Source organism: Choloepus didactylus, chromosome 12 (assembly GCF_015220235.1).
Source record: "Choloepus didactylus isolate mChoDid1 chromosome 12, mChoDid1.pri, whole genome shotgun sequence".
Classification (NCBI taxonomy): domain Eukaryota; kingdom Metazoa; phylum Chordata; class Mammalia; order Pilosa; family Megalonychidae; genus Choloepus; species Choloepus didactylus.
The window spans coordinates 7,158,687-7,173,548 of record NC_051318.1 but is presented as its reverse complement, the minus strand read 5'-3'; the positions used below and the strand labels follow the sequence as shown (position 1 = coordinate 7,173,548).

Sequence of the window (14,862 nt, the reverse complement as noted above, 5' to 3'; positions counted from 1 at the left end):
ACTTGTGCATGTAGTTCTTGTATGCCACTACTGTTAAATTTGTTTATTAGTTCTAGTGACTTTGTTGTGGATTTTTCAGGATTTTCTTTATGTATGATCATGTCATCTGCTAATAGGAAGTTTACTTCATCCTTTCCAATTGGATGCCTTATATTGCTTTTTCTTGCCTAATTGCTCTGGCAAGAACTTCCAGTACGATGTTGAATAACAGTGGTGACAGTGGGCATCCATGTGTTGTTCCTGATCTTAGAGGGAAAGTTTTCAGGTTTTCACCATTGAGTATGATGTTAGTTGTGGGTTTTTCATATTTATCATTTTGAGGATGTTTCCTTCTATTCCTAGTTGTCTAACTGTTTTGTTCAGGAAGGGCTGCTGGATTTTGTCATGCCCTTTCTGTGTCAATTGAGATGATCATGTGTGTTTTTTTTCCCCCTTCATTCTAGTAATGTGGTGTATTACATTAAATGATTTTCTTATGTTGAAAATCAACTCTGCCATACCTGGGATAAATCCCACTTGATCGTGATGTATAATTATTTCAGTATGCTGTTGGATTCAAGTTGCTAGCATTTCCCTGAGGATTTTTGCATCTATGTTCATAATGGTTATTGGTCTGTAATTTTTTTTTTCCTGTGGTATCTTTATCTGTCTTGGCCTCAGATTGATGTTGGCTTCATAAAATGAGTCAGGATGTGGGTTTCCTCCATTTAGACTTTGATGGCCATTTGAGTAGTTTCCACCTTTTGCCTATGGTGAATAGTGCTGCTGTGAACAGTTGTGTACAACTATTTTTTGGAGTACCTGTTTTCAGTTTTTTTTAATGTATACCTAGGAGTGGAAGTGGTGGCTCATATATTAATTCTTTTTTTAAGTTTTTGAGGAACCATCAAATAGCTGCTGCACCAATTAATGTCCCACCAGCAATCCATCCAAGTTCCAATTTATTCACATCCTTACCATCATTTGTTATTTTCTGTTTTTAGGACATGCCTAGAGGCATGTTGCTTTTGCTTTTGAAGTGATATCTTGTGGTTTTCATTTTCATTTCCTTAATGATTAGTGATATTGATCATATCTTTATGTCTTCTTTGGAGACATGGCTGTAAAGCCCTTTCTCCATTTTTTATTTGGGTTGTGTTTTTGTTGTTGAGTTGTGAGAGTTCCATTTATATTTTTGATACAAGTCCCTTATTAGATATGATTTGCAACTATTTTGTCCCATTCTGTAGGTTGTCCTTTCATTTTCTTGATGGTGTCCTTTGAAGCGTAGAAGCTTTTAATTTTGATGGAGTACACTTACTATTTTTCCTTTTGTTGCTCATCTTTTGGTGACCCAAGAATCCTTTGCTAAATCCAAATGAAGATTTTTACTCTTTATGTTTCCTTCTAAGAAATTTATAAGGTTAACTCTTAACATTTAGGTCTTTGAATCATTTTTGTTAAATTTTTTTTAATGCATTTTTATTGAGATATAATCACATAACATACAATCATTCAAACATACAATCAGTTGTTCACAGTATTGTCATATATTTGTCCTCTTTCATAACCACGATCAAACTTTGACCATTTTCATTACTCCAAAAAATAAACTAACAATTAAGATAAAAAAGAACATCCAAAACATTCCATTCCTCTCCTCCCCTCATTGTTCATTTACTTTTTTTTTTTACATTTTATATAGTTTTTTTTTTTTTTTTAATTTTTATTGGGATTGTTCAGATACATTTTGGTTAATTTTTGTGTATGATGTTAGATAACAATACATCTTTTTCTTCTGACTATCCAGTTGTCCCAGCACCATTTGTTGAATGGACTAATTTTTCCCCATTAAATGGTCTTGGCATTTCCATCAATGGGATTTACTTCTACACAATCTATTCTGTTGATTTATAAGTCTGTCCTTGTCCTAGTACTACACAGTTTGATCACTGTTGCTTTGTAGTAACTTTGAAATTGTGAATTGTGAGTCCTAATTTATTCTTCTTTTTCAGGATCATTTTGGTTGTTCTTGTCCCTTGAAATTTCATATTGATTTTAGAATGAGCTTTTTGATTTGTACAAGGAAATCAACTGGGATTCTCACAGAGATTGCATTGAATCTGTAGATCAGTTAGGGGCATAATTGCCATTTGAACAATGTTAAATCTTGCAGTCCATAAACGTGGGATGTTTTTCCATTTATTTAGATCATTTAAAATTTCTTTCAACAATGTTTTCAGAGTATAAGATTTGCACTTCTTTTTGTACTTCCTAAATATTTTATTCTTTTTGACGCTATACTTGTATGGAATGGTTTTCTTAATTTCATTTTCTGATTATTCATTGCAAGTGGATAGAATTCAGTTAAGGTTTATGTTGATCTTGTATCTTGTAACCTTGCTGAACTCATTAGTTCAAGTTGTTTTTTAAGTGCATTCCTGAGGATTTTATATATACAAAATCATGTCATCTGCAAATAGAAGTTTACTTTCTCCTTTCCAATCTTGTTGTCTTTGATTTCCTTTTTTTGCTTGATTTCTCTGGCTAGAACTTCTAGTACAGTGCTAAAAAGACATTGTCTTGTTCCTGAGCTCTTGGGAAAGCATCTAGTTTTTCACCATTACTTAGGATGTTAGCTGTTGTTTTTCCATGGATGCCCTTTATCACATTGAGGAAGTTCTAGTTCTAGTTTTTTTTTTGAGTGTTTTTATTATTAACTGTTCTTGAATTTTGTGAGATGCCTTTTCTGTGTCTATTGAGATGATCATGTGATTTTTGTTTTTTATTCTCTTGATATGATGTGCTATATTAATTGATTTTTGGATGTTACTCCAACCTTGATTTCCCAGGGGTTAATGCCACTTGGTCATGGTGTAGAATTCTTTTTATTTGCTGCTGGATTCACTTTGCTCTTGTTTTGCCAAGGATGTTTGCATCTATTCTTTAGTCATATTGGACTGTAGTTTTCTTTTTTTTTCATGTCTTTGCCTGGTTTTGGTATCACGGAAATACTTACTTGTAAAATGTGTCTGAAGTGTCCCCTCCCCCCCCAACACCTCCCTTCTATTTTTTCTAAGAGTTTGTGAGGACTTGATGTTAATTCTTTAAATGTTTGGTAAAATGCAGTGATGAAGGCATCTGGGTTTGAGCTTTTCTTTCTGGATGGTTTTCTAGTTACTAATACATCTATTCTCTTGTTCTACATCTATTCATATTGTCTATTTCTTTTTGAGACAGATTTGGTATTTTGTTTCTAGGAATTTGTCTATTTCATCTAAACTAATTTGTTGGTGTACAGTTATTCATAGTATTCCTTTATAATCCTTTTTATTTCTGTGGGGTGAGTAGTAGTGTCCCTGCTTTTATATCTGATTGTAATAATTGGAGTCTTCTTTTCTTGGTCAGTCTAGCCTAAAGGTTTGTCACTTTTGTTGATCTTTTCAGAGAAATATCTTTTGGTTTCATAGCTTTTCTCTTTTCTTTTTCTATTTTCGATTTCATTAATTTCCATTCTAATCTTTATTGTTTCCTTCCCTTCTGCATGCTTTAGATTTAGTTTACTCTTCATTTTACATTGCTTTAATGTGGAAGGTTAGGTTATTGATTTGCTGTACATTTCTTTCTAGGCACGCCTTTAGCTGCATCCAGTAAGTTTTAGTGTGATGTGTCATCATTTTCCTTCATCTCAAAGTATTTTATTATTTCCCTTTAGAGTTCTTCTTTGACCTGTTGTTTATTTTGGAATGTGTTGTTTAATTTCCACATGTTTGTGAGAGTCCCAATTTTTTTTCTGCTATTGATTTCTAATTTCATTCCATTGTGGTTGGAGGAAACATTGTGACCTGTCATATGGTCTATCCTGCAGAATGTCCCATGTGCACTTGAGAGGAATGTATATTCTGTTGCTGGACGTAGTGTTCTCTAGATCTAGTTGGTTTATAGTGTTGTTAAAGTCTTTTGTTTACTTGCTAATATTTTGTCTACTTTTCTATCCATTATTGACCTCTCCAACTATTATTGAGGAATTATTTATTTCTTCTGTCATTTTAGCCAGTTTTTGCTTTATGAATTTTGGTCTTCTATTATTAAGTACATATGTGTTTATAATTGTTATAGCCTCTTGATTGCTTGGCCCTTTTGTAATTATAAAATGTCTATCGCTAGTAACATTTTTTGTTTTAAAGTCTGTTTATCTGATGCTAGTTGTATTAGTTAGGGTTCTCTAGAGAAACAGAACCACCAGGAGATATCTGTAAATATGAGATTTTATAAAAGTGTCTCATGCAACTGTGGAAATGCATGAGTCCAAATGCCGTAGGGCAGGTAGCAAGCTGCCAACTCCAATGAAGGTCCTTGAAGAACTCCCCAGGAGAGGCTGGCTGACTGAAGAGAAAGAGAAAGCTCTCCCTCTTCTCCCTTAAAAGTCTTCAGCTGATTGGATTAAATCTAGCTGACTGAATTCTCTCATTGCAGAAGATATGCCCTTCGTTAATGTAATGAGCCACAGATGCAGTCAGTTGACTGATAATTTAATAATGTAGCCTCCTGGTTTATTAACCAGCACAAATGTCCTTGTAGTAATGGTTAGACCAGTGCTTGCTTGACCAGACACCTGGGCACCAACACTTGGCCAAGTTGACACGTGAACCTAACTATCACACTAGTATAGTCACTCTCACTTTCTTGTGGTTGCTTTTTACATGACATATTTGTTTCTTTCCTTTTACTTTCACTCTTTTTTGTATCTTTGAATATGAAGTGAGTCTCCCATAGATAGCAGATAGTTGGATCAAATTTTTTTTTTATACAGGGTAGACAATTTCTGCCTTTCAATTAGATTGTGTAATCTATTTACATTTAATAATATTATTGATATAGTTGTATTTACACCTGCCCTTTTACAGTTTGTTTCTGTATGCTTCATGTCTGTCTCTTTGTCCTTCTGTTCGTCCTCTACTACTTTCTTTTGCATCAAGTGAATATTTTTTAACATAGCCTTTTAATTTTAATGTTCTCTTCACAATATATTTTTTGTTTTTTTGTTTCTTTTTTTTAGTGATTTCTCTAGTGTTTACCATATATGTAGTAGTTTATCAGAATCAGCTTCAGATTTATACGAGCTAAATTCCAGTGATATATGGAAATGTTACTCATATATGGCTCTATTCTCTTCCCTCTCCTTTTGTGTTATTATTGTTATGTATTTATATATATTCCTTTTTAATGCTAAAAACTGAACAATACATTATTATGATTATTACTTTCCCATCTGTACTCATTTCCTTAGTCTGATACAGCTTTGCTCCCACCCAAAGGAAGGAGCTCTGTTATTTACATATGTTTTCCACATATATTACATTTGTATACATTATCGGTCCAACAGTACATTACATACATGTTATTTTATGCAGTGCCCTTATATTGTTTTTTCAATTACATAATAATCTTTAATGATGCTCTTTTGTGTGTGTGTGGATTTGAATTACCAAATGAAATCAATTGCTTTTACCTTTGAGAACTTTGTTTAGTATTACTTGTAAGGTGGGTGTGTTGGCAAGAAATTCTCTTGTTTTTTTTGCTTACCTGAAAAAGTCTTTTATATTTTGCCTTCATATTAGAACGGTAGCTTTGCTGGATTTACAATTATTGGTTGACATCTTTTTCTTTGAGCCCTTGGAATATTCTGTCCCACTGCCTTTTGGCTTCCATTGTTTCTGCTGACAATTTGGCTGTGAATCAATTGTCATATTGTGTTTCTTATGCTACTTTCAAGATTTTCTCTTTGTCTTTGAATTTCATCATTTTTACTATGTTGTATCTGTTATGGAGCTTTTCTGCTGTTATGGTATGTGTTCTTTGCTGAGCTCCCTGGATATGCTGGTTATGCTTTTGAAGAAATTTGGGAAGTTTTCAGCTGCTATTTTTCTTTCTTTTTTTTTTTTTCAATATTTCTTTCTCTTTCCTCTCCTTCTGGTGTTTCCATTATGTGTATGTTGGTGCACTTAATGGTGTCTCACATTTTGCTGTTGCTGTCTTCATTTTCCTAAGTTTTTTTTTTCTGTCTCTTCTTCAGCTTCAATAATCTATCTTCATGTCCTCTAATTCTTTCTAATGCCAGTTTATATCTGCTGTTGATCCCCTCTAGTTAATTTTTATTTCAGCTATTGTACTTTTCAACCTCAGAATTTCTTTTTGGTTTCATCACACCATCCTGTACTTCTTTAACCAATCTTTTCTTTAGTTTGTGAACATGATTATAGTGGCTTCTTTGAAATCTTCTGTAAAGCTGACATCTGGTTGCTCTCCCAGGCAGTTTCTATTTACTGCTCTTTTTTCCCCATTAGTTTCCTGTTTCTTTTGCATGCCTTGAAAGTGTTTGTTGGAAATTGGTCATTTCAGATGATATATTGTAGCAACTGTAGATACTGGTCCCCCTCCTTCAGGGCTTGTTGTTATTTTCTCTTTTATTTGTTTAGTATCTAGCTAAACTCTTTTATTAAAGGGTATCACTCCCTTCACCCCGACACACACGCATGCACACACACACACAGTAGTACACCTCCTTACAGGTATGCCCACAGTTTCCTAGGTATGACAGTGGTAACAGGGCCATCTTCCCCTCTCTCCCAGACCACCCTCATCTATTAAAACCCGTTACTTGCTTGCTGATCAGTTTATCATTTTCAACAATGTCCTGGAGCATGTGGTGCTCTTGAAACCAATCCAATCAAATTGTGTCTCCTCTGAAGATTAGTTTCTGACGTCAGTGGTTGATAATTGTTCTGTGCCCCCCCCCCCCGGGGTGGGGCTCCTCCCACCTGCTGTATTCCTTGGTTCTCTCCTGCAAGCGAGCAGGTCCACGGTTTAGGCATATTTCCATTAAACCTGTGTACTCCTCGCAGTTGCTTTTCTCCACAACTTCCACTGTTCTTGAGAGTGCCCTTAGGCTTGAACTTTCTGCATGCTCTGTTGCAAATGAAGTCAGTTCCTTTGGGGCTGGGGGGATTTGGAGCCATCTGTTCTAAGCCCTGCTTCTCCCCATAGACAATATCTGAGTCAGACAGTGCATGCTTTTATCCGAGTCCCAACTCTGCTCTGAGACTGGAGAACGTCGTGGAGCGGGAGGTGAGGGGTGGGTGGGAGAGGGCAGCAGCCTGTGGTCCTCTGGGCTTGCCTCTCCTGGGGTAGAGAGGCGGCAGGGGCAGTCAGGGCTCCTGTGTTGAGGTGGAACCACACTCATACGGGACCAGCTGCAGGCAGCTGGGGGTAGACAAGAAATGCCGAAGTCCTGCCTCTCCCAGAAAGAAAGCCCTCTGCCTGAGAATGGAGGGAGTGGCAGCCATGTGTTCCCTGCTGCAGTGGTCTGCAGGGGACTCTCCATCTGGCTGATCTGGCAGGGGTGAGGAGCAGAGCATTCCACCTGCAGGTACCACAGATGCTGCATTTCTTACCAAAGTTTTGTAGATTTTCTTGAATAAATATTTTTTCAGTTGTTGTTTGTTCTTAGGACTGTGTCCAAAGGCTTTAAATTTGGGTTTTAAAAATAATTTTCTCCAGCTTCACTGTGGATTAAGTCAGCAGAGCTCCTCAGGAAGTCAGTCTCTTGATCTTTCCACTTTGTGAAGGAGAAATGTCTCCTAGGCGGTCTGTACCTTCTGTCAGTGTCTTTCACAGGTGGTTGTATCCAGGTCTTGCATATATTCCCAGGCATTTGATGTCTTTTGATGCCTTTTTTAAAGATAGTATTTTTAAACTATTTTCTAATTGTTTTTTGTTGGCTTATAGAAATAAAGTTAATTTTGTGTTTTGACCTTGTGTCCTGAGACCTTGTTACAGATCCTTTTTAATTCTGTTTGTTGAAATTTGCATTCTTAAGGGCTCCTTTCACATCATGTCATTTGTGCATAATGTTTTTTCCTTTTCCATCCTTAATGCTTTTTATTTCTTTTTTTCCCTCTGCTTTGGCTAGGACTTCAATTTAATTTTTGAATAGAAATGATGGTAGTGAATGTTCTTAACTCATTCTCAATGTTGTATGGGAAAGTTGTCAACAGTTCAGCCTTAAGTATGATATTTGCCTTGTCAGATGAAGGAATTTTCCTTCTTTCCTAGTTTTCTCACTTTTCCCCACTTTTTAATCATGAATGTTTATTGAGTTTTATTAAAACCTTGATTGTTTCTATTGAAATGATTATATGATTTCTCTCCTTTATTCAGTAAATGGTTTATTAACTTAAGTTGATCATGAGATGTTATTTTTCCTTATTGCTTGATTTGGTTTCCTAATATTTTGTTTAGATTGTAGACAGCTGCATGTCAATATTCCTGAGAGTGGTTGACGTGTAATTTTTTTTTCTTGGAAATGCCTTCTGAAGTTTTGGTGTCAAGATTATGCTGGCCTCATCAAACAAATTGAGTAGCATTCCTTCTTACTCTGTTCTCTGGATGATTTGTGCAAAATGGTGTTAATTTTTCTTTGTTAGAATTTTTCCAGTGAAGCCATCAGTGCAGCTTTCTTTTAAGGAAAATTCTAATTACAGGCTCAATTTCTTTAACAGTTAAATTACTATTACGAATATATTTTTCTAGTGTCAGTATTAGTAAGTCATGTTTTTCTGGGGATCTGCCCATTTCAGCTAAAATTTTTAATATATTGGTATAAAGCTGTTCATGGTATCTTTGATATCTGTAGGATTTGTAATAATTTCCTCTTTTTGCTCCTGATATTCATAATATTTTTCTAAATTCTTGAGGTGGATCCTATTGCTATTGGTTTTTCACCCTGTTTTCTAATATATGCATCTTAATTTATAGGTTTCTTTCCCTTTGAGAATTGTTTTGGTGCATCTTACAGATTTTGAAAAAACAAATAGTTAACATTTTCTAAAAGCTGCAAGATGCTTATAAGACACATTTTAAAGATAAGGAAACAAAAATATAGAAAGTAGAAACATTGGAAAAAACCAACAAAGAAACTGCAGTAGCAATACTAATATCAGACAAAGTAGCCTTTAAGGTAGGAGGCATTGTGTGAGTTTAGTTATGGTGCCAAAAAATGTATAGAGTGAAAGCTTAACTAAAATCTAGAATTCTAATGGCAGATTTTTAAAATACCATTCAGTAACTAACAGAGGACCTGGAAAAGATGGACTAATAGTAACTAATCAAGGATTTGAAAATTTTCACTTAGCTGCAATATATAAAATACCACTCTCTCCAGTTCTGATTTACATTCCATTATCTTTGTCCTGTTTTTTAAAGAACAGTTTTATACTTAAAGAAAACAGAGCAGGTAGTATAGAGATTCCCATATTATATCTTTGTCTTTTAACTAGATTATTTAGTCTATTTATATTTAATGTAAGTATTGATATTTGAGTTACTCTGCAATCTAACTTTATTTCAGTTTGTTCTGTTGGTTTTATGTTCATTTTCCTGTTTTTTTTGTTTTGTTTTGTTTTTGTGTGTGGTTTTTGTTTTTGTTTTTGTTTTTTTTGCCTTCTTTTTGATTAGATATTTTAATTCCATTTTATTTCCTTTACTGGCTTCTTGGTTTTACATTGCACTATTCTTTTAGTTGTCCTAGAGATATGGAACATGTCCTTGAATTACTAAAGGCCAATATAAATTAGTATGTTTTGAGCTTTCAGAACAGCACAAGGAACCTTAGAAACCTTTAAGTTTCTTTATTTCCTGATGGTTTTTGTGCTCTTGTTCACACAGGAATATTAGTGTTGTTATTTCATAGAGTTAATATTTATTTAGATTTACCAACATATTAATAATTCCTGTTTTGTTTTTTTTTTCCTTTTTGCCCCAGGTTTGATTTTCTTTCTCCCCAAAGAACTACTTTAGTATTTCTTTTAGTGTGGATTGCTTTCAGTGTTTGTTTGTTTGAAAATGTCTTTTTTACTTCATTTTTGAAGGCTATTTTCTCTAGGTTAAGAATTCTAGACTGGGTGTTTCCCTCCAATAATTTGGAGATATTATATTGTTCTACTATCTTCCTTTTTAAAAGTTTTTTTTATGTTTTCTCTTGAGGTCAGCTGACAGTCATGTTCCTTTGAAGGTTTTCTGTCTTTTTGCTGTGAAATCCTTTAATGTTTTCTATTTTCCATTGGTTTCTAGTTTCACTATGAGGTGCCTCGGTGGGCTTTTCTTCATATTTCTCCTACTTGAGGCATATGGCTCTTCTTGAATCTATTGTTTGATGTCTTTCATAAACTTTGAATAATTTTGGGGTATTATCTGTTCAAATATTGTTTGTTTCATATTCTTTTTCCTCTCTTACTGAAATTCTAATTACAGACTATAAATGTAATGCTGCCTAAAGCACTGTCCAGTTTTGTTCTGCAAGGGCACTTCTGGAAGTTTCCCGTGTCAGATCCTGGGCATAGAAATGGGATCTTAGGTTTTCTTAGGTTGGGTTTAGCTTTTTTATGCCACTTTACTTTCATTTTCTGATTGCCATTGCAAATCCACATTTCCCAGTGTCAGCAGCTTATGATCTCAGGATTTTTCTGTGGTCATGCTGAAAAAAAAAAAACGTAATTTTCTTGGAGGGTATTTCCTTCTGTGCCTTTATGGGGATGTAAGTTTTGTCATTCTTTTCCTGTATATTTTATGTTTTTCAAAAATTTCCTATGCTTATGGTCTTCTATTGGGCCTTCTTTGTTTTCATGCCCTGCTAAGTGATGTATGTGCGTGCCCATTTTGGAGGGATTTATTTACAGAAATATGAATGTACATTTTCTGTTATCTATGTTGAACTGAAAGCCTTTCTAGTTTTTCCCCTGCCCAAGATTTTTCATATCTATCTTTCCTCTTACTTAAGAACTACTCTTCTTGGGTCCATTGATCATCCTAGTCCTTGCCAGCTGCCTTCCATAATTGAACCATTAGTCTCTACAGGGCAGAGTGAGTGTTAGAGTCAGTCATGTCACACACCTAGAAAGAACCAACTGGTGATGGGTCTGGGGGTCTGTGATGCTGTGTTTGGATGCTAGTGAGCATATGCCTTTCAACCTGTGGTAGTAAATAAGGTGAGACGTGATATTTTAGTCATATATAAGGATGGGCAGTTCAGAAAACAAAGATTTCATTCATTCACCAAATATTAATTAAGCATGAGAATTTGTATTTGTTTTAATCCTTAATTTTTGTTTAGCTTCCAGGAAAAAAGACCACTAAACTTTGGGTTCCAGATGAAGAAGTTTCTCCTGAGACAATGGTCAAAGTGAGTAATATGCATACCTCTGTTGCTTTTAACATATTTATTTAAGTATTCCTCTATGCACTGTAGTTTCTATTTCTGTCATAATGGTATGGCTGTTGAAATCATTCAAGTATTTATCTGTATTGTCTGCTGTTATCCTCTGTCCTGTGAGGTGGTGGGGCAGCCGAGAGCACTGAGGCCTGTGGGCAGCTGCACTTGCTCTAACTTGGGAACAGAGATTTAGAAGCTGTCTCCCTGCCTCTCCTTATAGATATCAGCCTTCTAATTGAAAAAGTTATGTTGGTTTTCTTATGTACATTCTTTTACCCTGTAAAGAAGATTATCCAAGTTTTAAGCCTACTCATCTTTTCCATGGGATGTAATAGAACTATTTTTATTTTGTTTTTTAAAAAATGCAGCCTGTAAATATTTTTGTTTTCCTGGAATTAGGAGGTACACTTTAAAGGCTAGTGTGGAGAGGATGGATTATTTACTAGAGCAACCTACGGTATACCCCGTGCACTGCCCACGATTGAAGGCTGGGAATGATACATTAAGTGTTGCTTGTCTCCTAGTTCTAATGTCTTATAAAGTTTTCAGTTTGTCTGTGTTTTTTATGTGTATTGCTTGTATTTCATACTATGAACTCCTTTTGCTATTTGTGTAGACCTGTAGTGCAGCTGTCCCTGTAAGCTCATTGAGTGATGCCTGGGTACCTGGGGTCCCCTGTACACCTGTTTTCTCAGCATTGGCCTCAGGAGGTAGTTTTGTGCGGGTGGGAGCAGGATGGGTCTGGAAGGCAGGTGCCTGCACGTGGGCCCAGGCACCTGTGAGCCCTTGGCCTTGTCAGCATCATAACCGGTACAAAGAGGGACAGTGTGGACACTTCAGAAAGGGTTGTTGTCAATATTTAAGGCAGGAATGGGTGTAAAAGCACTCCTGTGCTTCATAATTATAAAAGGCAGCACAAACATGAGGTGGTATCACAAAGTCTGTGCCTGAATACTGTGCGGGCTTGGGAACCTAACATTTCTTACTAGGGAATTAAGCTTGATTTTACTCTAGGTTCTAAAGGGTGGAGTGTCAGTTGGGGAAACATTTATGAAATAAAGGGAGAGGGAGAGAGAAAGCTAAAAAAAAAAAAAAAAAAAAAAAAAAACTTGTTTTGAGTCAAATCATTCATTTGCCACCCCTTGGGGGATGAAACATCTTTAATTTAAAACATTGAAAGTTATCTTTACATATAGAAAAAAATAATTCTTTTTTTTTCCTTATAAAACCATATGTTAAAAATATATATTTTTTTTTTTTTTCTTTTAATTGACAAGGAACTTCTAAAACTTAGCAATGTGCTGTCTGTCAACTTTTCTTTATATAGATCCAGGCTATTAAAATGATGGTTCGGTGGCTACTTGGAATGAAAAATAACCACAGTAAATCGGGGACATCTACTTTAAGGCTGCTGACAACAATATTGCATAGTGACGGTGACTTGACGGAACAGGGGAGAATTAGGTATGCAATACTGTTTCTGAGTTCCTCAGATTGCGCTATGTCTCCAGCCTCGTATAATTTTCGGATGGTGCAGTTCCTTTTTTTAAAAAAAAAAGTAATTAACACGGCTTTCTGAGTATGCCTGTAGTTCTTCTATACTATGCTTTTGTTTCAGTCAGTATTTCAAAGTAACAATCACATGTCTGGTACAGGATATTGATATACACGATAAGTGTTTTAAACAGCAACTGTTTTTCGAATATCTACTGTCAAGGTGTTAGTGTAGTAATCAGTAACTGGTGTTATGCATTCTTGTTAATGTCTGATGGCTAAACAACCGACTGGGTGGAAGCTATCTATTGAATATGTGTCCAGAAGTATATGTGTATGGAAAATTTAAAAATGTGCTTGATGTAAATTTTTTAAAACATACAAACTTTTTTATTTGCTTGCTTATTTGTTTTGTTTTCTTTGAAAGATACAGTATAGTGATTAGAAACATGGACTGTCTGGGGCAAGTTACTTTTACCTCTCTGTTCCTGTTTCCTCACCTATGAAATAGAGATAACAATCTTACCTACCTCATCTAGTTATTATGACAATTAACTAAGTTAATGTATTTAAGGCATTTGAAGCTGTGCTTTGTAATCACCTAAGAAGAATTGGTTGTGGTAGTTGTTGTCAGGTCAAGATTAGCTAAAGTTACGGCATTAGATAGTGTAAACGCAAGTGCTATTTAGGGTTCCTTATTGGTTTTATAAATATGAGAATAACTTTTTCCTTTTTCATATGTCTAGTTTACAGACTTTAATGACAGAATATAAAAAGGTGACTGCCAGCTGCTTTCTACTCTTATGTCCTCATTTGTGTTCTTCACAAATGTTTCGGCTCATGCTATTCGCTTTTCTTAGAATATTAACTCTAGCACATGCTCCTCAAACAAAACCAGAAAAAATTAAAACTTAGTAGCTATTCATTCCATCAAGTACAACTTATCTATGCACTTTCCTTTGTCTTCTTTCAGGCTAATAAATTGCCTTCACCCCACTACTCCCATAATTTATACTTTTCAGTGTTTCAGTGTTTACACAAAAATAAGTATGTTTTGATTTAAAATGTTTACTGAATTTAAGATAATTTTGTACTGGTCAGCTTATCCTGGAGGAGAAAGCTTTCTTCCATAATATTAGTACATTTTGTGTTTTAAATTAATTTATTTATCACATCATTTTATGTACACATTTAAGTCTCTCATCTCACCTATTTTTATTCATAGTATTTTCTAACAAAATCAAACTGTGTGTACTTGAATCCTGAAAATGTATGTGAATTTCTCTGGTTCTGAGTTTTAAAACCAGGCTTTAAATAGAAGCTTGGTCTTGAAAAAACATAGTTGTAAAGAATTTAACTATAATTATTTATTTCTCTTGGTGCATAATGACTCCTATAAGAAAAGAAAAAAAAAAACTTTCCTTTAGCTGTAGTTGAGGTTATTACCTTCCTTTGTAGAATATGGTCATGCAAACCAAACTGTGATACTGCTAAATTATATAAGGTATATCAAGTTATATTAGGTTACAGAATAATGTCTGTTTTGTTTTTGTTTTTTACTATAAAAGACAAAAACACTTGAAGTACAACAGGATAAAAGACTGCATATCAAAGATACTAATATTATATGGCAAATTTTTTCAGGAGAGGTTTTTTCGTATAAAAAAAGTAACTCAAACATTAGTACTTTTGAAGTTAAATCAGGCCTTTCTACCATTTTCTCACAAAAGATTGAGGATAACTACATCGAGGATAACTACATTGATTTTAAAAATTTAATCTAGACTCTTGATTCAAGGCAGGTTTTGATAGGAAACTAGAAGAAATACAATAATTGTCTACTTTTCAAGAGAATGCTATCTGCTATTTGATTCTGTAAACTATTTCTGAGGACTTCTAAGAACATATTTTGTTTGGTTGGTTCACAGCACTCAAAATTAGTAAGATACATGATCCCTAGAGAGGTAAAGAGTCTTAAAACCCCTAGATCATTAGCTCTTGGACTAAGCTCTGTGTCTTTCCTGCTTTTCTTTGAAATCCCCTCAGTGCTTGTATACCTGATAGACACATATTTGTTGGTGAGTGTTGAATAGTCGTTTACACTGGGGCTCCTGATTAGG

General features: G+C 34.8%; 1 protein-coding gene across 5 annotated transcripts in view; it reads left to right on the top strand.

Annotated features, from left to right (window-relative positions):
* The window catches only part of PDS5B (PDS5 cohesin associated factor B), a 198,000-nt gene that overhangs the window by 151,447 nt on the left and 31,691 nt on the right, over window positions 1–14,862 (top strand). For all 5 annotated transcript variants that reach the window (XM_037799752.1, XM_037799753.1, XM_037799756.1 and 2 more), the window contains 2 exons: window positions 11,150–11,218; window positions 12,576–12,712. In XM_037799752.1, coding sequence (XP_037655680.1) covers window positions 11,150–11,218; window positions 12,576–12,712 — 206 coding nt within the window. The remainder of the gene's footprint in view (window positions 1–11,149; window positions 11,219–12,575; window positions 12,713–14,862) is intronic.